A 22851-nucleotide genomic window follows, 5' to 3' on the forward strand; every position below is an offset into this window, starting at 1 on the left:
GAAGGGATATCGTCCCATAGAAAATTTGAATTTCGCGCCTTTTTCTACTGACAAGATTTGCTTGACCATAAATGCTTTCACACCTTTTTGGCAATTTATACTAAAATTAAATATTTGACAGCTTCTTGTTTGACAAAATAAAACATGAATAAAACCGCAGCCAACAGGAATACCCATGGAATTATCATGGAATACCAAACATTGAGAATTTGTCAAAATTTTTGTTCTTATTAGTTTTGGATCTTTAAATTTTAAATTCTAAAGTTTTTTATATATCTGTAAATGGTTAAAATGGCTCCTAATAAACATGAGAAGAAACCGAAAAAAGAAACATCAGTGTGTCAGACCTCCAAATGTGATCTGGATGCAGGTAGATTTACGTGTCACAATATCACAATGTCTCAAAAGTAAGAAAGATAATTAACAACCGAGGGAAGCGAAGTTCCTATACCTGCGTTTTAGGGTTCTGTAGTCAACAAGGAGGTGTTCCGCGGATTTCATCTCTTCTTTCTGCACATCATAGTCTCTGCGTCAGTCCATCCACGGCATCTTCAGTGACCAATTAGTTATAGAAACTACATAATGTGATTTGCCATAAATAAGAATAATCATTATATAATCTACGCCGACAAACTTTTCACTTCATTTCATTCCACATACATATAAGCTGATAGTATTTCACCAAAACGCTTGCCTATATATACACGCTTTTCTATAATCTCGGTGTGTGGTGGGGTCATAAATAAGCTTCTCGAGATCCACATACCCAACACGTTTATCCTTTATTACATCAAATTATTATATCCTCATGATATCCTCCATGTATAAGGAGAATGGTTGCCTTCGCCGAGCGTGGTAGGTACCTATCCCGGATCTTCTCCACTGTCCGGAGTATAAGACCACTTTTGCTGGGCTTGGCAGCTAAGAAAGTAGGTATTATTTATTTATTTAAACTTTATCAAACTGCACAACGGGACTTAATCGCGTTTTAAGATTTACCTCCGACGTTTCGAGGACGGCGTTGTCCCCGTGGTCTCGGAGAGCAACGAAACGAAACGAAACTTCGGAGGTAAATCTTAAAACATAAATACGCGTTTAAGTCACGTTGTGCAGTTTGATAATGTTTAATAATCGTGAAAATTTAAATCAGTGTACTTAAACTTTATTGCACGATAAATGGCGATATGTACAAATGGCGGACTTAATGCCTTGAGGCATAATGAGCGACATTGTAATTATTACTACCACCTTCTCTTCATAAACTCACAGAATGCACAGCGAGCTGCCCTGGCGGTATCAGCGCAGCCTCAGGGCGAGGAGTCTCCCTGGGTAGAAAGACGGATCGGCAACGCCGCAACATGGAGCGGGTGGAAATGCTTGCGCGACCCAACACGAGGCGGCTGCGGAGTCTCTGGGATGAGAAGTGCGCCATACTGCCACCCGAACGTCGGAACAAGATCAAAAGCGCGCTGGAGGAGGACTATTTCCTTAGTCCAGAGTAAGTTAAACTTCCATGCAAATAAAGAGATTTGGAAACTATGAAAAATATCTCAATAATCTCAATATACCGAAGTAATTGCCAGTTTCAAAGGCTTTTTCTCTAAAACCTGCGATACCTACCTACGCTAGAAAAAAATGATACCAATGACGTCTATTTCAAAAATCATTGCCTTAAGCGCAATTTAGAAACGAGGAAGAAACTATTTGATTATGTCACAATACTTACTCATATCCTATATGGCACGTAAATTGCAACATAACCAGAAAAAACTCATAACTACTCATAAGTAGTACCTACCTAAATAGTGAATAAAGAAATCCGTCAATCGCTTTTTCAAAATAATAGAACTACTAACATGTACCCAAAAATAAGCTACTTAAACGATCTTCTACCTTGGCAGGCAAACGGAGCAATACTTCCAAGCCTTGAACCAGCATACGGGGAAGTTCCACATCCCGGGCGCCGGCACCATCAGTCGCAAGGAGCAGGCGGATAGGGCCAAGGAATTGCGGCAGCGTCAGAAGTGGCTCGTCAATTTTAGTGCACAGGTGGAACATTAAATCAGTACCGATTTGTCGCATCGAATTTCTATTATTGGTATACAGTTATCGTATATATACGTAATAAGTACAAGGAAAAACATATCGTCATGCACCTAGGCTACATTGCACCGTGAAAGAAAAAAACCGAGTCGGACTAGCGCACGAAGGGTTCCGTACCATTACGCAAAAAACGGCAAAAAAAAAACGTTTGTTGTATGGGAGCAGCACTTAAATATTTTTTTTATTTTGTTTTTAGTATTTGTTGTTATAGCGGCAACAGAATTACATCATCTGTGAACATTTCAACGGTCTAGCTAATCACGTTTTATGAGTTACAGCCTCGTGACAGACAGATGGACGGACAGCGAGTCTTAGTAATAGGGTTCAGTGTTTACCAGAACCGCGTTATAGCAATATGATAGCGATAAAAGCTTTATATGTTCGCAGGTGGCATATCGCATTTGCGACTACATCGCGAAGGGCCAGAAAGAAATGCTCGTGTCCAACAGGCTACGGAGCATCGCTGATGTGGTGTTGGAGAGAGTGGCCGACATATTGGGTCAGTTTTAGTTGTTTTACGGATGAAATTGGAGAAATGTCCAGTAATTAGATACTTTTTTGCTTTATGGCATCGAACATCGCTATTTCGGATAAAGCTTTCTCACTCACACATCGGAGCGGTGTGACATCCTCATCAATGTGATGTGTGATTATATGTATGTCATAAAATACTTTGATCTTAAGTACGTGACTGTCTTCCCATCCAATGCCACAACGTAATAGAACGGCTAACCTACAAACATTCTTCAGTCCTGGCCGCGTAGCCAAGATGCCAATCGCTTAGGTACGCTCCGTAGCGTTCGAAAAGCAACTGTCACTGTCGCGCTAATATGGAAGATTGATAGAGAGACATAATGCTTTTCGATGTCGAAGCGATAGCGATTGTAACCTTGGCTAGGCCTGCAGACCCGATACATATTTTGATACACCACGTTTTGTGACCTACGTAGGGAGCTCTCCAATTTTCATTTCAGGCTCACAGGAGCTTTGTTTTGTCGCACAGCCTAAAAATATATAAAGCGTAGAGATATTTAAAGATTTATACTTTAAATAGGTGAGCCCAAACCCACTCGAACACACCCTGGCCGCCTGGCTCGCTTCATGGTAGCGATATCCGACCGCATCGCCGTCTGGATAGAAAACGCCGTCTACCGCGCGGACGCCATGGAGCCGCCCGAGGAACCCCAGCACGAGCACATGCGACTTGACCAGGAACGCCCGCTTATATGTTAAATTGGTAAGAACTAAAACACACGTACCGTACCGTCGTGTAGATAGACAATGTAGTCTACCGTGCCGCCGACGCGATAGAGCCGCCCTAGGAACCCCCGTATCAGCATATGGGGCTGGAGTTGGACAGAGCGCCCGCTTAATATGTTACATCGGTAGGTACAGTCGCCATCAGATATATCGGCACGGCCGAGGTGCTCACAAATATCTGAACACGCCTCTATTGTCAAGGAGTTAGAGCGCGTGTTCAGATATTGTGAACACCTTGGCCGCTCCGATATACATATCTGACGGCGACTGTACTGGAAGAAGGTCGTATCTGACCGCATGGAGAACGTAGTCTACCACGCCGACGCAATAGAGCTGCCTAACGGCTCGGCCACGACATCGAGCGACTTGCGACGTCGGCAGCGATAACCATAGGTTGGAGCGTGACACAGCGATCGGACCTTTCGCTCCAACCTATGGTTATCGCTGCCGACGTCGCAAGTCGCTCGATGTCGTAGCCGAGCCGTAAGGAACCCCAGCACGAGCTGCGGCTGGACCAGGAACACCTTGATCCAGTGAGTATTACCTACTAGAGAACATCGAATCCGACTCTCATTCAACTCGACTCGAACTCAGTTGTTTGGCTATATTAGAGACCATGTTAAAACTGTTGTTGGCTCTGTGAATGTCACCTATAAATGTCACGAGTCTTTATTTTTTATCGCAGCAAATCAGAAAGTGACAACAATTAAATAGTTCTAATGGGACGACAGTGAATGACCGTTTCTGCACCGGGGCGTCAGAAATGTGCGGAGCGGCGCGACTTCTTTTTACCTACTAGGTAAACACGTTTAAATCTTATCTGCTTTTCTAGAAGCAACGATAGCCAGTGGATAAGCCGTTAGTCTTCTAAAAGTTCGGTTTCCTACTTATAACATTAAGTTCCTAAGAACGAATATAGGTACCCTACCTATTTACAAAATATTACTTGATATGTACCAATTGCTCTTCGGTGGAGAAAATTTCGTGAGGAAATCGCACTTATGCCAATAAGGCCTGATTTCCTCTGTGTTGGAAGGTTAGATGTCAATTGGTTTCGTTCTTGGGTTTATGTAGCTATAGTACAGTCATTATAGATTTTGACCCGTGAATAATTAGTTCTTGGATTTTTTTTTCGTAGGTCCCTCGGGGGTGTCACTGGGAGTGTAAATTCAAAAAGTAGGCTTAATCAGGCTCCTGCGTATATTCAAAAAATGGTTTTTTTCCAAAAAAACGGTTTTTCTTCAATAACTCGGCCATTTTTGATTTTACAGTAAAACCGTAAGGACAAAAATTGTAGGAAATTTGATTCTCTACAAGTTAGTCCAGTCATTTTATCCAAAAAACCGACCCTTCCCGTCAATAATCAGTTCTTGGATTTTTTTTTGTACGTCCCTCGGGGGAATCACTGGGAGTGTAAATTCAAAAAGTAGACTGAATCAGGGTCCTGTGTATATTCCAAAAACGGTTTTTCTTGAATAACTCGGTCATTTTTGATTTTACAGTAAAACCGCGAGGACAAAAATTTTAGAAAATTTGATTCTCTACAAGTTTGGTCCTCACAATTTTTCTTCTAGGATCGATAGTTTGGTAATAAAATTTGAAAAAAGCGACAAATTCAAAATATTTTCAACATCTCGTTTATTTTCAACTTTACGACATAAATGAAGAGGACTAAACTTGTAGAGCATCAAATTCTGAACAATTTTGGTTCCCACCTTCTTTCCCCCAAAATCGATATTTTAGAAATTAAACCTGAAAAACGCGACAAATTCAAAATATTATCATTATCTCCTATGTTCCACGCTTTACGGCATAAATGAAGGGAAACGAAGTTGTAGAGAATCAAATTCTGAACAATTTTTGTCCTCACGGTTTTACTGTAAAATCAAAAATGACCGGGACCCTGATTCAGTCTACTTTTTGAATTTACACTCCCAGTGGTTCCCCCGAGGGATGTACGAAAAAAAAATCCAAGAACTGATTATTCATGGGAAGGGTCGGTTTTTTGGATATAATGACTGGACTAACTTGTAGAGAATCAAATTTCCTACAGTTTTTGTCCTTACGGTTTTACTGTAAAATCAAAAATGGCCGAGTTATTGAAGAAAAACCGTTTCTTTGGAAAAAAACCATTTTTCGAATATACGCAGGAGCCTGATTAAGCCTACTTTTTGAATTTACACTCCCAGTGACCTCCCCGAGGGACCTACGAAAAAAAAATCCAAGAACTAATTATTCACGGGTAGGGTCGGTGTTTTGGATATAATGACTGTACTACTAACCCTGAGCTCCTTATGGATGCAATCGTAAAGACAGGCGCTCTCGTTTCCTAAAAAATCTTCTTGTTGTATTGATCATCATCATCAGCCTACTCTCGTCCACTGCTGGGACATATGCCTCTCCTATTGCACGCCATTGAGCGATTTGCAGCAACTCTGATCCAGCTCTTGCCAGCCGCCTTGCGAAGGTCATCGCTCCATCTAGTCTGAGGGCGTCGTACGCTACGTTTGCCGATGCGCGGTCTCCGCGGTTGTATTGATACGAGTATCTAGGCTATAGGGCCTATAAATAAATAAAATAAATAAAAAGAGCTTTATTTCATTCCTTACATTACATTATTCTCTATGTCAATTTCTAGTTTATTATGTCAATTTTTTTTTTTTTAGTTAAATATTCGAATTAGAAAGACACATGCATTATAGATTTTCAATGAAATTATTATTTTATCAATTATTTATGTCACGCAATTCTTATTTGAATAATTTAATATCTAATTAAATATTTATAAAATTTTAATGTAAGGACCGCCTGTAGCGGTGAAAGCCTCCTCCATGCTTTTCCATCTTCTGCGGTCTGTAGCTAGTCTGCTCCATGTTTTTCCAGCAATCTTTGCCAGATCGTCGCTCCAGCGTCTCTTAGGTGGTCCTCGTTTACGTTTGCAACCCATTGGATGCCAGTTTGTAACAATTTTTGACCATCTATCGTCTATGTTTCTTTGTAGATGCCCTGCCCATCGCCATTTCAGTTGTAGAATTTGTTCAATGACGTCTCTAGCTTTCGTTTGTTGTCTTATTTTCGAATAGAATAGGGCCTATAGGTAACCGCAAAAATCGAAGTTAGGAAATTGCGGGCATCTTTCTCTGTCACTCTAATTACACCTTCATTGGAGTAAAAGAGAAAGATCCCCGCGATGAGCCCCGAATTTCGGTTTTCGCCGTAGGCCAGCTGTTTTTATACATGTCAGTTTACGGCCAACGTTATTAATGCCTTACAAAGTTATAATACAACCAACTCAACTAGGCTAACGGAGTCATAATGTTATACGCTACATACATAGGTAATTATGTTATAAGTAAGTGTTATAACTCTCGCTTTATTATTTTATCACGATGAAAGTAATAAAATTGCAAATAAGGTGACGTAATAATTATGTACCTACAGTCTCGGTCATAAACATGTAAACATTTTTTTACCCTACTCCGTTGAAATAAAGTTGAAAAGTTTATACATATTTATGATACTTAGTTCACTCCTTTAGTCATTATGCGGAACTGTGCTACGTATCACGTTACATTTTAGATGTTTGTAGGTACCTATTCGCAGTTTTCTAATCTCTCAAGCGTGGATGTAAGAATTAGCCTTAAATATATTTGGGTAGGTACCTACATATAATTCAGGCTACATATTTCAGTATCCATACCGGTATAAACTTGGCAATGATTTCTTTATGTGAAATATAATAATGTTTCGCTTTAATTGTGCTTGACGACTAAAATTAATTTAGGTACCTACCTATAGTATTCTCTTATACAGAGCAAGTAGCTCTATCAGTAAAAATATTAGTACTTATAGTAGACCGGCGTAGGTACTTACCTAATATTGGAATTTTAAATGCATAGAATTAAATTACGTACTTACAAAAAGTTTTTTAAGAGGAAAAAGGTGCGATTTATTAACATTTTGACGACCGGTCTGGCCTAGTGGGTAGTGACCCTGCCTGTGAAGCCGATGGTCCTGGGTTCGAATCCCAGTAAGGGCATTTATTTGTATGATGATACAGATATTTGTTCCTGAGTCATGGGTGTTTTCTATGTATTTGTATATTATATATATATCGTTGTCTGAGTACCCACAACACAAGCCTTCTTGAGCTTACTGTGGGACTTAGTCAGTCTGTGTAAGAATGTCCTATAATATTTATTTATTTATTTTTATTTATTTATTGACCGTGTAGGATGGGTCCTGCTGATCATGTCTCATGAATCACCCTGTACGTATGTATGTAATACCTATATCTGGTATCACCTAAAAATGTATTCCCCGTAGTTTGCGTTTGGACGGGGTAATTGGTTTTAGATATAGTTTTTAAAAGTGTTACGTACACCATTAATTCGTGCGAAATTTCAGGATGAAGATATCGTGTCCGGAAAATCCCGAAATTGCGCCAGTCCGTGAAGAATCGGCCATATACTCTACAAGTTAATTTTTTTTCAGGGCCCGTATTCGATTGTAAAATTATGTCATTGTATGTAAATGTCATCCGTTTTATTTAAATACATAAATCAAACAACAGATAAAATGGTATTTAATTTATTAACAGTTGTTTGCTCAGGTTTACTGTTTGCTATGAACTGCCATCGTAAGGCCATCCTGTTTATAATAAATCTATACGACTAACTAATACGACAAAGATATCTTTACTGCAGAGCACTCCATATAATACCGATCTTATGTACTTGACGCTGCATTGCATATTAAAAATAGACAGCGTATTGATTATAAATCGGCCAAGAGTGAATCGGTCTCTGCTACACAGTTTCGTTTAATTTCCATCTCGTCGTACCTATTTAATTCCTAAACTTCGCTGATTTTTACATTGATGATTTGTAATTTTGCAATATATGTGTTTATGGCTTTATTAACCTTTTCGACGCCGTGTCAAACACAAAAGCTGCCACGCAAAACCAAAACTAAAAATCAAAATTGAAATTGAACTTTATGCATATTATGCACGTAGGTTGTTCTGTGATCTGTGACCGATTAATCAGTCTTTGGCGTTGAACCTGCGGTGCGGATATATCGGTCATTGGCGTCCAAAAGTTTAAAACTATGAATAATATGATGATTAGATGACTTGTTTCCTAATTAATATGCTATATTCACTAATGTATTTGTTTTGACAAACCTAAATAATAATTATCCGTATGCCCTGCCCCGCTGCCGGGGGCACCCTAGGTTAGGTTTTTTATAATGTGTTTATAACTTTTTTTTATTGTTCTGTAAGTGTTTTTATATTTTACTTTTATATTCATATTATAATTACCCTAACTTAAGAAGAAAAATAAATAAAGAAAATTATCCGTATCATAAATCTCCTTGTACCACCGCAGGGCATACATTAGGTATCATTAAATTATAACTTTTTTTTTTTTAAGAATTCAACCAAGTTTGCTATAAACTAGTCTCAACTAAATCCATAAGGTCTTTATTTCACGGATTTCTTACAATTTTTTTATACACATGCATAATGCCAATATTTATATAAACGTAACAATAACGTCTAAAAAATCAGGCCTTATGTATATTTCAAAGACGGGACCCTAAAACCATGATCCAATTCAAATACTTAACACTAATAAAGTACAGATACAGAGCTGAATGACTAAATAATGAACAACGCCCACAATGTACCCTGTTATGCTAGAATCTAGATTTACATTGACCTTATAGCCTTATAGTATACAGGGTGACATTTAACCCCTTGTCTGCGACCTGTCAAATTTGATCATTGAAAAAGTGACCTTGACATTAAAACAATAGATTTTAACTCACACGCAATTTAATGCCCCTACTCTTACTAAAATCAGACAAGATGTTTTTGTATTTTTTTGTTTATTTTTTGTTGTTTATTTTACTTTTACAAATGGCAATGCGGTTTGTAAGATATTTCAAATGAAAAATTAAATTTTATTTCTAACTGGGACAAAATGACAAAATTGATGTAAATGACAGTTCCGATTCGATTGAATCGCCTCATTCAATTTACAAATTTAAATATCTTAATAAGCCGTTGTAATATCCTAAATCTACTTATAAAAGTAAAATAAATGACAAAAAATAAACAAAAAAATAAAAAATCTTGTCTGATTTTAGTAAGAGTAGGGGCATTAAATTGCTCGTTATTTATGGAGTTAGAAAAACATAATATTACTGATCACGACTTAAATGTCAGCCTGTATATCTGGACCTGTTTGTGTCTATCGGTAATTCATGAAAAACAAAGCTTTAATTTTAAAGGGTAGTTAAATTTACCCTTAAAGGGTGTCGTGCAAGTAGTGGAATATCCAGAAAGTTGTAAAAGCTCTCGTAAGTTTTTGGAAACTTTTACAGGAAACAAAGGAAACTTTTATTTTTGAAATAGAGAATTTTGATAGCCATACAAAAGTATGAGATTTTTCAAAAAGGATCCAATGTGGAAATTTCCCAATTTTCTGACGACATCTGTAGTCGTGAGTGTCGTGAGTCATGGTGTCCAAAGAGTAAGTAAGTACCTAAGTCTTTCTGATACTTTTAATTGACTATTGATTAAAAATAAAACTCATTGCCTTTCTTTCTCCATGATCGCTGTTGTTACATCAATAAAAAAAATATAAATACCTACTTGTTACGTATAAAGTTGATGTGGGTCAGATTAGATCTGTAGGTACAGGTATTATATTAATTGGTTTTGTTAGCCATTAGTCTAAATCTCTGCATTTGGAGCGCTAATTTCAAGTGACTAAGATATTATTATAGTTTATTGGTTTACGTAATTACTTAGGTATACCATGAGGATACAGACATACTTTCGTAACAACCGGAAGTGTGTCAAATGACTATTTGTCAAATTGGCCAAGAGCTAGTCAGGATTCCGTACTTCCGTAGTCAGTAATAAGCACACGACCTCTCAAAATAGACTCTAAGCATATTACCATTAGGTATGTATTAGGTCTCTACACCACGTTCGACGTAAGCACGACCCTTCGACGGACAGATAGTCGGACTGAATTATGTTTCTAATTTCTTGTATGGAACAGTTTTTGAACTCGAAAAAAAAACATGAATTACAAAATTCTGGCGTTTTCAACCTTTGGTCTCGTATAGTCGTAGAGTCCATAACTCTTCTCTTTCCGCACAGACTCTAATCCCATTAACTTTCGTGGTGGTAAAACCATGACTGTAATTGGTTATAATTATTGATAATGACCTTTTGATATTTATAAAAGCTGTCAAGAGTAGGTAGGTATTGACTTAACTACTTTTAGAATCCAGTTAACTCTGTTCCTAATTAATTCAACTGTTCAAGCTCTCATGTATTCAATTCAAATGGTGACATTCTTGACTTGGTTGTTATGAATATGATGCAATACTTTGCCTTATGATGTTAGAATTCTGAACAACTATCTACCTGCTTATACGAACCTATTTGTTATTAAACACCAAGGCGAATGAGCTCTTATGAGTGACAGACAATTCGAGATTTCCATATGAGATGAGCGTCAGTAATTTAAAATTCCAACAATTATATTTTAGCGTAGGTACATAATAATGTTCTAGTTAATATAAGAGTTAGCAGATTGCTGACCAAAGGGATAAATGACACCTATTTATTTGACCAATTGCAGTCGGGATATTTTGGCAAGCAGTTCGAGGGGTGAAATGTCGCCATTCATTTACCTATTTAACACAACTTTTCATTTTGAATAGATAGTTCCGAAATAAAGTTTTGGTGTAAATGCGGAAGGTAAGTATCTACCTTTCTGTAGTTAGTTAGGTACCTTACGCGTGGAAATCAGGTGGACATGTAACTTGTATTATAGGTACCTACGTATTTTATTGCATTTACGAGGAAATAACAACAAAAATAATCAGTCATGAACTTCTTCTTCAATTTACTTATATTCTAGATTTAGATTTCTACTTATATTGTAGACTTTGCACTTATATACTTTATTAAATACTTATTGGGTTAAATCTTAAAACACGTACCTATAGGGATAGATTAATGAAATGAATAGGTACCTAACTGAAAATTGCACTTATTTAGTAGACAACTGTAAACTTTTATTGTCAATAAAAATATTGTTATTGTTATTTCATTCCGCCATCATACATATATATACCTAAGTCTATAAAAAGAAATTTCAACCGATAACTTGCTGAAAACTTAATACCTTTTTCTTCTCAACAGAAGGCGCTAATAATTTACCGCACCATATCGAGCGGGCGTTAGTTTTTATCTCAGGTATTTCTATTAGGTATTCATGCAACCTTTGGAGGTTCTACCTAGTTCTAGGCCTTGTTAAGTTCTGTGCCAGGACTCTGTGACCTTCTGAGGGCCCTATATATGCGGCTGTCTTCTGTACCTCGATGTAGTTTGCACTTAGAAGGCTTTACAAGCAGTTCTTGTGAAATCTATTCAACGTCAAAATGAAATACGCCGTAAGTTTTCAATTTTTTTTTATTGTTATTAATTCTACCTAATACCACATTTTTTTAGGCTACTTTGATCCCCCACTGACGAGCAAAATTAAGCCTCGTTGTTTTCTCCATATATTATTTTATATTTCTTAGCGGCTTCTTGACTTTTAGTCCTTTTAGATCCCCTGAAATAAAACATTTATTTATATTTTTAATTGAAAAGAAAAGAGGGAAACCTAACAGGCTCGTGATTCACCTTAAAATGTTAAAAAATCTGCTATCAAGATTTATTGTTGATTTTATAGAATACTAGCAATCCGGCCCAGCTTCGCACGGGTTAAAATTTTTTACACCTTAACATTCCTCAAAAAGTCCTCACTCTATTGATAGGTGAAAATTGCACGAAAATCCGTTCAATAGTTTTTGAGTTTATTGCGAACATACAAACACACAAAGAGACAGATGCGGCGGACTTTGTGTTATGTGATAAAAATAAACTGGATTTATTTCATGTAATTTATAATTATTTTTTTAAATTAATTATATGAAAAAATATTATTTATTAATTACTAGAAAAACACCTCTTAAATCGTTTTAGTCATGGGACAGGGGTAAAAAACTGAACAATTAGAAATGTGATTTAATTGGCCTGACAGTGTATGGAAGTGCTCGTATATAAAGTCTCGCCAATGGTTCAGCGTGGGTAACTAGGTATGCTTATAATGAAGTATAACGTTATTCTGGGACCGGCAGGTGTTCTTCCTCCTCTGCTGCGTGGCGCTGGCGGCTGCTGCCCCCCAGCTCATCTACCCGGGCCTGGCTCCCTATGCCCCATTGGGGCTGGCCCCCAGGGTAAGTGTAAACTGTAGGGTAACTAGGTGTACCCTTGGCCTGTGATTCACGAAGAGCATTAACATGACACGCTGAACGCAACATATGACACGGTGGCTTAAAAAGGCTGCATTCTCGTTGCCAAGTAGGTTTTGGGATTATACTGAGCAACCCTGAAATCGCGCAAAAGATTACCCTCCCTTAGAAAATGGACCAGCCAAAATGTATGAAACAATCAAAAAAATTTTGCGATTTCGGAGTTGGTCCCGTGGTAAAAGTTGCTCAGTATAATCCCAAAACCTCCCTGGCAACGAGAATGCATATTTTTTAGCCGTCCTGTAGATGTACACATCGGTCAGTCAGTCGGTGGGTGAGCAGAGTGGCGTTTAAAAGTGCATGGACATGTTTCAACCGTAATATTATGGTATTACGGTCGATATCTATCCATGCACTTTTGACGGCACCCTACTTGAACTTGAGCTCACCTCAGCCAATCTCGTCAAACTCTCAGGCAATCTCGCCCTTGCGCCAAGTGGCAAGGCATTCAGTATTCTTCAGAGTGGAAGTAGTGTGAATGCAACGTATATCTGCAATACATCCATAATATACCTTATGATATATCTACATACTTATTGTAAAAGAGGTATGGTACAATATAGGCCACTGACAGTGACTTTAGCACCCTCTCCCTCTTCTCAGAAATTAAGTAATAAACATACCTAAAATGTAAACAACCATCATCATCATCTCAGCCATAAGGCGTCCTCTGCTGAACATAGGCCTCCCCCATGCAAACTACACCCTTGCTTAATGTTACTTACATTTCCAGACCGTGGTGGCGGGTCCGACGGTGGTGAACGGCCTGACCCCATTCGGCCTCGGAGGCCGCATCGTGGCCCCCGGCTACATCGGTACCACCATCATCTAAGCCGGCATCTTCATCGACAACACTCTTAACGGTCATTTCTTACAATTTATTGTAATTTATTGTAAAGACATAAGATCCTCCGATGGACAGTCAAGAGTGTTGACAGTACTCGCGCCCATTGGTTACCCTGTCCTTGTAAATATTCGCTTAACATCAATTAAAGTGCTTCCCGTCTATTTGTTGTTTTAATGGTCAATGTTTTACCGTGGTTTTATTGATGTTTATGGTAACATTCCATTTCTAACCGCAGCTGCACTACCGGTACTGAACGCGTCGCTGTCATTGTCAATTTCCATAGTAAAATGAACAGTAGTGCAGCTGTCGTTGGAAATGGACTGTCACCTTTAACCGTTGTGTATAGTCAGCAAAATAGTTGTGGATGAATCTACACTTCAACAATCCATTCTCTGAATAATTTTACGGTTTAGACTCACTTGTTTTTAGTCACTCCATAAAGTCGTCCAACCGTAAAATTGTTCAATGCTAGTATGTCTCACAACAGTTCAAAATCTAGTTGATTTTCTCATAGCTTTACAAGAAGAGATACGTAAAATGAGTATGTAAAATTATAAGAATGTGGCAGTTTTGAATGCGAATTTTACAGTTAATATCTCTACCTATTTGTTAAAGTAATTATGTAGAGATCTGGTGTGGTGTCCTACCCGTTCTACTATATCGATGCTGACTGTACGGAAATTTCTGTAAGCAATAAAATGAATAATAAAACTGACGGTAAATTATAGATAAACTCTGAGAAAGTTTTTATATCGTAGTACAAAATGTCACGTGGAAGAAGTGAGATATCATTAAGACAGGGCTAACATAACATTTGCATAATTTTAATGTTTAATGTCCCCTGTTATATGTCTGTTATGCAAGTAACTTGATTGTGTTCGAATATTTTGATAGTTATAAAACGAATAATGGGCATTCAACAAATTTTTATTATAATGTTAATTAGTTTGAAAGTCAAGATCGCATTCATAAATTCCTCAGCTTTATGGGTGTTACCGGCGATAAATCGGTGTTATGAAAATGTTATGATTCATAACTTATGAACCGACTATTTATATAGGACATAGGTAGCAGAAGTTGCTACGCGGGCTAGGTGTTCAAAATGATCTTGACGCGACTTTATTGTTAAGAGAATAAGAGCGCGTCAAGGGTCAAGGTAATTTTGAACACCTCGCCCGCTTAGCAACTTCTGCTGCTGACTGTACAGTCAACTGTAAAAATATCCCAGTAAGGTAAGTAAGGGCATTTATTTGTATGATGATACAGATATTTGTTCCTGAGTCATGGGTGTTTTCTATGTATTTAAGTATTTGTATATTATATATATCGTTGTCTGAGTACCCACAATACAAGCCTTCTTGAGCTTACTGTGGGACTTAGTCAATCTGTGTAAGAATGTCCTATAATATTTATTTATTATTTATTTATTTATTTATTTATTTATATGGGTGTAACCAACTTATTCAAAAATATGTCCCATTGTTCTCAATTCGCTGATATAAGAGCTATGGGACATATTTGTGAGATGATTTGTGCACCCATATTTATATAAGTAGTTGACTGTACAAGTACTTAGCAAATACGTGAATAACATGTAAGATATATTTTTTGCATGAGAAATTGTAAAGTGAACTTATTGGCTAAAGTTATGGGCCAAAGCGGTATCTATACGATCCTACTACGCTCAAGATTCAATTATAGAATCTTTCGCTTGCACAGGACTCAAAATAAGCACTCGAAGAAATATCAAACTTTGCTCTAATGCTCTCTTGTACAAATAACTATTATTAATTGATAACACAAGCTAACTATGGTCGTGAATGCCAAACAGTTTTATACGGCTACCATCAGTTTGGCATTGACATAAACGCTATCGTGAACGTAATTTACTTTCTATGCATCTCGCCCGTACTGACATATTAGTGCAAAAGAGATATATAGAAAGTAAATTACGTTCACGATAGCGTTTATGTCAATGCCAAACTGATGGTAGCCGTACTAGTGTTTGGCATTCTGTTGGCATTGTTATACGCACTCATAAAAACGCAAAGTTAACGTTTTTATAAACAACAGAGCATGGCGACAAACCACAAGAACTTCATAATTAATTGTCACCCATGGGTTGTGGTCATGATCAGAACCTCTAAATGTAGGGCGTAAAAAACCTTACAAAACATTGTAATATTTTGTATTGTACCCTGATCGATTTTATACTCAACTTTGAACAGATTCGTTTTAGTTTATCAATAGTTTGTGTTATTAACCAACTTCAGAAATGAGGGGGAGGTTAGGAGGAGGATATTCCTTTGATTTGTCAGAATATTTATAACAATGAATCTTTGCTTTATTACAAAAAATGGTGATTATACTGATTACTGAAAGATTTCATTTCTATCAAACAAGACTTACCTAATTAGTACTTAGTTAATTAATCAGGTTACTGTTTAAGAGTAACCGCGCTCGCAGTCTCTTTTTCTGTCTTTTTTGGGGTTCCGTACCCAAAGGGTAAAAACGGGTCCATTACTATAAGACTCCACTGTCTGTCTGTCACCAGGCAGGCAGGCAGGCAGGTTCTCATGAACCATGATAACTAGACAGTTTAAAAAATTTACAGATGATGTATTTTTGTTGCCGCTATAACAACAAATACTAAAAACTACGGGACACTAGGTGAGCGAGTCCGACTCGCACTTGTCCGATTTTTTTTGTTAGCCATTATCGTTTCTCTTTTGTTTTACTACACTTTTGCCAACCGTTTTATAGACCGTGTCTAAGCTAGCCTATTACCTCGATTATTGGCTGAAATTAAAACGTAGCACGTAGCGTGAAAATTCTAGGAACTACCGGTACAGAAAAAAATAACTTTTGACCTAGTTTGTGTCTCACTTGTATTGCAATTTGAAATTTGTTGCTATTATGTCATGAACTCATTGAAGTTACTATTACTTTTTTTCATTCAATTTGCTCTGCATAGTATAGTTTTTGTATCTGTGTTTACGGCTCGCTACCTAACCATAATTTGTTTACTTATTCAACGTTATTCTAAGTAACAGTTAATAAAATAATTTAAATTTGAAGTCTTCATTATGGATTACAGTAATAGCTAACTAGTAATTAATTAAATTTCGCTTAACGATACCTTGTAGGTACTAATTATTGTTTGTACATACATTAAATTATTTAGAAGTCAGATCTCAAGAATAGCTTTACTGATGTCAACTAAATTTTTTTATGCATAGGGATTGGCAAAGACGAACATTCGTATTATACAGGATGTCCAGTAATTAATGGACAACCTTCTAATCATCGACAGGGCACTTTAGGCTGGTCCAGAAAATGCACTTATAGGTCTAGTAAAAGTTTCGTGGTTTTCGAGATAATCGAACTTTTCTGTCTTTTTTACTAGTTAGCACCATACTTCACTTTAATCACCATCTAGGCCATATCTTTGTTTGTATAAATGTAAATAGCATGTGTGATACCATTTTTGAATCAGTATTAAATAAACTATTTTTGAGAAAGTTGGCCACTCTGTTCTCCATTTTTTTTTCACCACAAGTGATCAGACTTCTTAAAAATGTTAGAGTACAAAGACACCTTGGCTTTGGAAAAACTGTACTACCTATCGGTTAGCAGGCCTATTTGAGAATATTTTTCAAAAAAACAGAAGGTAAAAATCTTTTCATTTGTGGCCTAAGCGATCATTACAGTGAAACAAGGAACCAAAATTAGAAAAGATTTTCTGGACCAGCCTAAGGTGTGTCGATGGTTAGAAGGTTGTCCATTAATTACTGGAAACCCTGTATAGAGACTAGATTTAAGATACCTATACAATATTAAGTTTATTATGTGATGTATTCATTGATAGTACGAGTTTATCCATTGTTAAAGGTATATATATCTATGTAGTATGTTAGTATACATAAACTCGTACTTATAGGATGTATAGGTAATGTTCTTGTATCCTTTCAAATAGCAACGCTTTTCTGACAATTATTTTACTTTCTATAACTTTCCTGTACAAACATTACCGTGCTTAGGTAGTTCAAATAAAACTACGATTAAAATTACATAATCACTTTTTGTACGGTACAATATGGAGCAAGAACTTCCGTGGTGTGTATCTATTCTCTACCTATTTATGTCATAACGCGACGCTCACTTCAGTACATTTTATCTTATTTGTTTTACTTTAAAACAAAGACATGTGAATAACAGAGACTATCAATCTCCATCTGGGTGGAATGAATTTGGAAGATCGCGAATATCGCGATGCAATTCTGGATGAGACTAGTTCAGGAGCTGGATAAGTGGTGTACAGGTAGATAGGCCTATGCTGATCACGCTATGTCTTACGTAGGCGAACAACGCGCGAACGCGGCGCGGCGCGGCGCGGCGAAAGCGGCCGCCGCCGCGCCGCGCCGCGCCGCGCCGCGCCGCGCCGCGCCGCGCCGCGCCGCGCCGCGCCGCCTGACATTCGCGTGCAAATCGCGCCGCACCGCGTTCGCAACGAGATCGCTTACGTAGGACACTTCTATGGGCATCAAAGGATTGATTTCGCCGCGCCGCGCCGCGCCGCGTTCGCGCGTTGTTCGCCTACGTAAGACGTAGCGTCAGAGCGGCTACCGCGAAAACCGAAAATCGCAAATTGCGGGGATCTTTCTCTTTTACTCTCTTTTGCTTCCCAATACATATATGATAGTATTATTTATGTTGTTAAGAATCTAGACTCCTTCACTAAGAATTCTGATGTCCATAACTATAATACTAGAAATAAAAATAAGCTTGCTATCAGAAAGTTTCGTGTTCGTAAAGTACAGAAGTCATTCGTTGGGCAATGCATTCATTTTTATAACAAGTTACCTGAGGATGCTTTAAGATTACCCTTTCCAGCTCTTAAGAATTACTTAAAAAAGTCATTGATGTTGAAGGCTTATTACAGAGTCGAGGACTACTTGACAGACAAACATGCATGGTCCAAACCAGAAACTGTAATAACGACAAGTAGCAATTAAAAATATTGTATTATGTGTAGAGTTAAAGGTGACTCAGCTCAGGTAAGAAAGCACATCAAATTGTATGAAAGCATCTCATAACAATCAGTCAGATTCATATAATATGTATTCTCATTTCTTTTATTGATTTTAATTTCTTTTCCTTTTGTAAGATTTGATATGTTTTCTGAAAGAGCTACGTATTTGTGATTTCATGTACATATATGTTTATTTTTTTATATCAAATTCTATAAAGTTATGTAGTCACTGAGTATAATTGCATGAATTCTATAGTAATTTAAATTGTATTTTTCTTAATTACTCGTAATGCATGTTAATTATAAGATGTAATAATGTTTTGAAAAGATGTGTCCCGCCGAGTTTGTTGCCGGTCCCATATTGGGATACCCTCCTCCAGTTGAGGGGGGATTTAAATCTTCTCGGGGCAGAGGTGTACGGTTGGAGCCGGTAAAGGTTTATTTGACGTTCATAAGCGCATTGTAATATGCCTACTTGAATAAACTATTTTTTATCTTATCTTATCTTTATCTTTACTCCAACGAAGGCGTAATTAGAGTGACAGAGAAAAATCCCCGCAATTTGCGAACTTCGATTTTCGCGGTTATAGCCCAGTACGTGACAAGATATTTAAATTTAATGATGATGATGACGATGATCAATTTCAATAAAAGATTGCGGACATTGTGATCGATGTTCAACGCCACGCCAATTAATGGCTCATGAATAAATTTTGTGCCTACATTTAAGTAGGGCCTTCATCTCATATCAGCTGGTATGGTGTTGTTATGATGCTAAGCTACAATAACGATAAGCACGCATCGTCGTCTGTATACAGTGTTGCCAACTTGGCATAAATGATGCCAGATCTGGCATATTTTCACTCCCTTTGGCACCAAAATCTTACATTTAGCATCTGGCATATTTTTTAGCATAATTTAGTCTAAGCCAAGTTTGCACCAACTTGGCAACAACAATATGCGCCATCGCCTTATGTGGTAGCAACAATATGCGCCATCGCCATATTTTCATATGAATTTTGACTTTTGTGGACGGATGGACGTCGACGGACTAGATAAAGTTGGTCAAGCAGATCTTGTCAGTAGAAGAAGGCGGCAAATTTGAAAAATGTATGTGTTTTAAGTGTCTAATTTCAAGTGATATTTTAGGATTTTTATAGCATAGGTATTTCAAAAAACTTTGGCATAATCTAGACATTAGTCTAGCATTTTTTCAAAATCCGAGTTGGCAACACTGTGACTGTATATTATCTATTTATATTTTTTTTCTGGTGTATGCTTTAAAATAGAACATTGAAAGTGTACCTGCGACAGTGCCACTTATACCTATCTCTTCATCAGTCACCTAACGCCACTCGATCTGATGAGATTAAATGAGTACAAGATATTTGATAAGATCAGATTAAAAAGTGTTATATCATCGTGTTCTGAAGTACCGAGTAGCCGTTAAGTTGATCGCTTAACTATATGGGTTGTATTTTAATAATTATTTTCGGTGACCTCGTTGTAAATGTTTTAAGTTCTTAAAATTTAGGCCCACTTGCAATTCCTATAACCCGTTAAACATGGATAACCAGTACAATTTGACACTCAATTAACGGGTTAATTCTTAAAAAGTGGCCCTTACAGATCATCATCATCATCTCAGCCATAAGACATCCACTGCTGAACATAGGCCTCCCCCTTGGAGAATACCCCCTTGCCCCTTGGCCCTTACAGATACCTAACCCGAAACCCCGTAGGAAAACCTAGCTTATTAAGCCTGTCTTCCGAAAATGATAAACAGAAGGCGAATTATTTCGATGTTATGTTAAGTATTATGTAGATCAAATATAGCAAACCTTTCTGACAGATTTTAAGTGACAGGAGCATTGACCTAGCTCTAAGTAGCTTTCTATTTCAAGCTATCAAAATGATAGCCACTGCACTGGTTCAAAAACGTTACGGAAAATTGAGGGCAAGAATAATAATATTATTTAGGTAGGTACAATTTAGGAAGGATTTTTGACATACCACTTTTGAGAATTAAATTAAATTGCTTATTTTTCGCTATACTTTTTAAATTGTATGAAAATGAAGGTGCCAAAACATGATGTGCGGTCGAATTTCGTTGGATTTTCTAGGATGTTTTAAGGTACAGTGAGTAAAACTATTATTAGCTTAGTACCTACTCCTGAATACATACAAAACATGTATGCCGGAGTTCTATGCTAATAATATTGCTGACTGTATTATTATATACTTATATAACGGCAGACAATCAGTTAATAGTTTTTAAGTATGTTAAAACAGGTGGCTGATGTATCTAATTAACATCATATTAAAAAAGGTTAAAGTAATAAAATTCGTAACATCAATTCTATCAAGTAAACTTTCAATTTCTATCAGATACTGTTAATTACAATTCCATCGCGGCTTGGATGACCTAACCCTGCTCGCGTTTCGTACCGGATTCCATTCGTATTTGTGTGTCACTTAGTAATATTTTCGTAACCGATGCGCTAACTTTCTTGTGAGTTGTGAGTCATGTTTACGAAAGAGATGAGTCTGAACTTATCACATAGTTGTGCGAATCGATTGAAGTGCTCCTTGGTTACCTAACTTTGTGATAAACAGGTTAGGGTTACGTACCCGTCGAAGGTTAACGTATCTACTTTTAATTACCCTCCGCTGTCCGTCTGTCTGTCAGCGGGCTTTTTGTCAAGAACTGTAAAAGCTACACAGTTGGTATTTTCTAAGAGTGTGTTTATATCTTGTCGCTATAAAAATACATAATAAACACCTATAGTTCGTTTTTTTAGCATTAGAAAGAACTTGCAAGAAGGTAAGCGATCTTGAGATGTCTTTTAATTGAAAAACGCTTTTTAAAAATCAAAAACTATTAGGTACTTATCAAAGCAGAAGAACATAAATGATCGTATTAGATTCATAATTGTTACATATTTGCCGTAACTTATTTTTAAAATGTGTTTTTCAATTAAAAGACACATCAAGATTGTTTACCTTATTTCTAATGCTAAAAAAACGAATTATAGGTACCGGGAATCCAACTCTCTTCCATATTATAATTATTTAATTACCTAAGGTGAAAAATTATATCGAGGTGAATTGATCTAATAGCAATATATTCTAAATTTATTTATTTATGTAAACTTTATTGCACAAATTTACAAAAAAGAGTAATGGCGGCTTAACGCCTAGAGGCATTCTCTACTCAGTCGACTAGTCAGAAACCATTTGGCTAAACAGAAAAAGTTTGTTGGTGCACGATTTAATAATATTGTAGGATTTAGTTTGTCCGGCATTTTAATAGATTAAAACTTAAGTGCTAACAAATAAATATACCATACCCCTGCATGACACTTAAGAAAAGCTCTAGTTCAATAAAGTCATCGTAAATAATGAGCTGCATTCCGTTTATAGAGTAACGACATAGAAATTAACATATCAGTGCTGACTGATTGAACAACAATCACATATCTCCATGTAAAATGAGCTTACTAACATAGTAGCGGTATAACAACGTACCTAATGAGTGTTGATCGTTACGGAGGCGTTGTCAAGTTACGGTCACGCATATAAATAAGAAAAGGGGAACTAGCATTACATGCTTGCATTATTTAACAAAATTAACAAATCTTTACTTCCGTCCTACCTAATTATGATTTAGAATTGTGTTATCAGGTAATGGTTTTATAATCACACTGAACAGAGACTAGTCTACGGTGGAAAATTATGTTATTTTGCTATCTGAAATATATGACTTTTCAGAAACATTTGGCTGGGTATATTCAACATTTCTTTCTTAAATATTTAAGCAAAGCATGTTATCTTGAATATGTATAAGTATCCATTCTAATGATAATATAAGTATTTCCTATAGGATGTATGCGTGGGCAGGTAGGTACTTACATCACTCATTTCAGGAACAAAATTACATTGTTGTTTTTTTAATTTTTTTTAGTAATTGCACAACAAAGTCGTATAAAGTATCATTCATTATCTTCTCAAATTCATAGAAAGCTCGACAGTATATCAGTTCCGTAGTATGTTTGAATGATGTAGTAATTTATTACTAACAACAGCTAAGTTGTTATCTAATTAATGTGCAAACGTAATAAGATGTTGTAATATTGAAAATATTTAAAACTCAACCATAAATTTAGCTTTCCCATTCATTCCTTTCCTAACTAACCGGAGGAATTGGCAGCATTGGCGTCCA

The 22851-nt window shown here is 36.8% G+C and overlaps 3 protein-coding genes across 3 annotated transcripts in view; all 3 read left to right on the forward strand.

The window, feature by feature from the left end:
• The window catches only part of LOC134671371 (uncharacterized), a 305131-nt gene extending 295335 nt beyond the window's left edge, over positions 1-9796 (forward strand). Inside the window, exon 6 of the mRNA XM_063529210.1 lies at positions 9787-9796. The gene's annotated coding sequence lies outside the window, so the exon portion shown is untranslated. The remainder of the gene's footprint in view (positions 1-9786) is intronic.
• Positions 173-7918, forward strand: LOC134671368 (uncharacterized). Its single transcript, XM_063529206.1, has 6 exons — positions 173-370; positions 1270-1498; positions 1902-2049; positions 2491-2602; positions 3158-3340; positions 7771-7918. The coding sequence occupies exons 1-5, from the start codon at positions 283-285 to the stop codon at positions 3334-3336; spliced, it is 756 nt and encodes a 251-aa protein (XP_063385276.1). The 5' UTR covers positions 173-282; the 3' UTR covers positions 3337-3340; positions 7771-7918.
• A 1904-nt stretch (positions 9797-11700) lies between the features above and the next one.
• On the forward strand, positions 11701-13796 carry LOC134671376 (uncharacterized). The gene is made up of 3 exons (XM_063529214.1): positions 11701-11844; positions 12577-12675; positions 13484-13796. The coding sequence occupies exons 1-3, from the start codon at positions 11833-11835 to the stop codon at positions 13580-13582; spliced, it is 210 nt and encodes a 69-aa protein (XP_063385284.1). The 5' UTR covers positions 11701-11832; the 3' UTR covers positions 13583-13796.
• The last annotated feature ends 9055 nt before the right edge of the window (positions 13797-22851 follow it).

The sequence above is a fragment of the Cydia fagiglandana genome, chromosome 15, assembly GCF_963556715.1.
Source record: "Cydia fagiglandana chromosome 15, ilCydFagi1.1, whole genome shotgun sequence".
Classification (NCBI taxonomy): domain Eukaryota; kingdom Metazoa; phylum Arthropoda; class Insecta; order Lepidoptera; family Tortricidae; genus Cydia; species Cydia fagiglandana.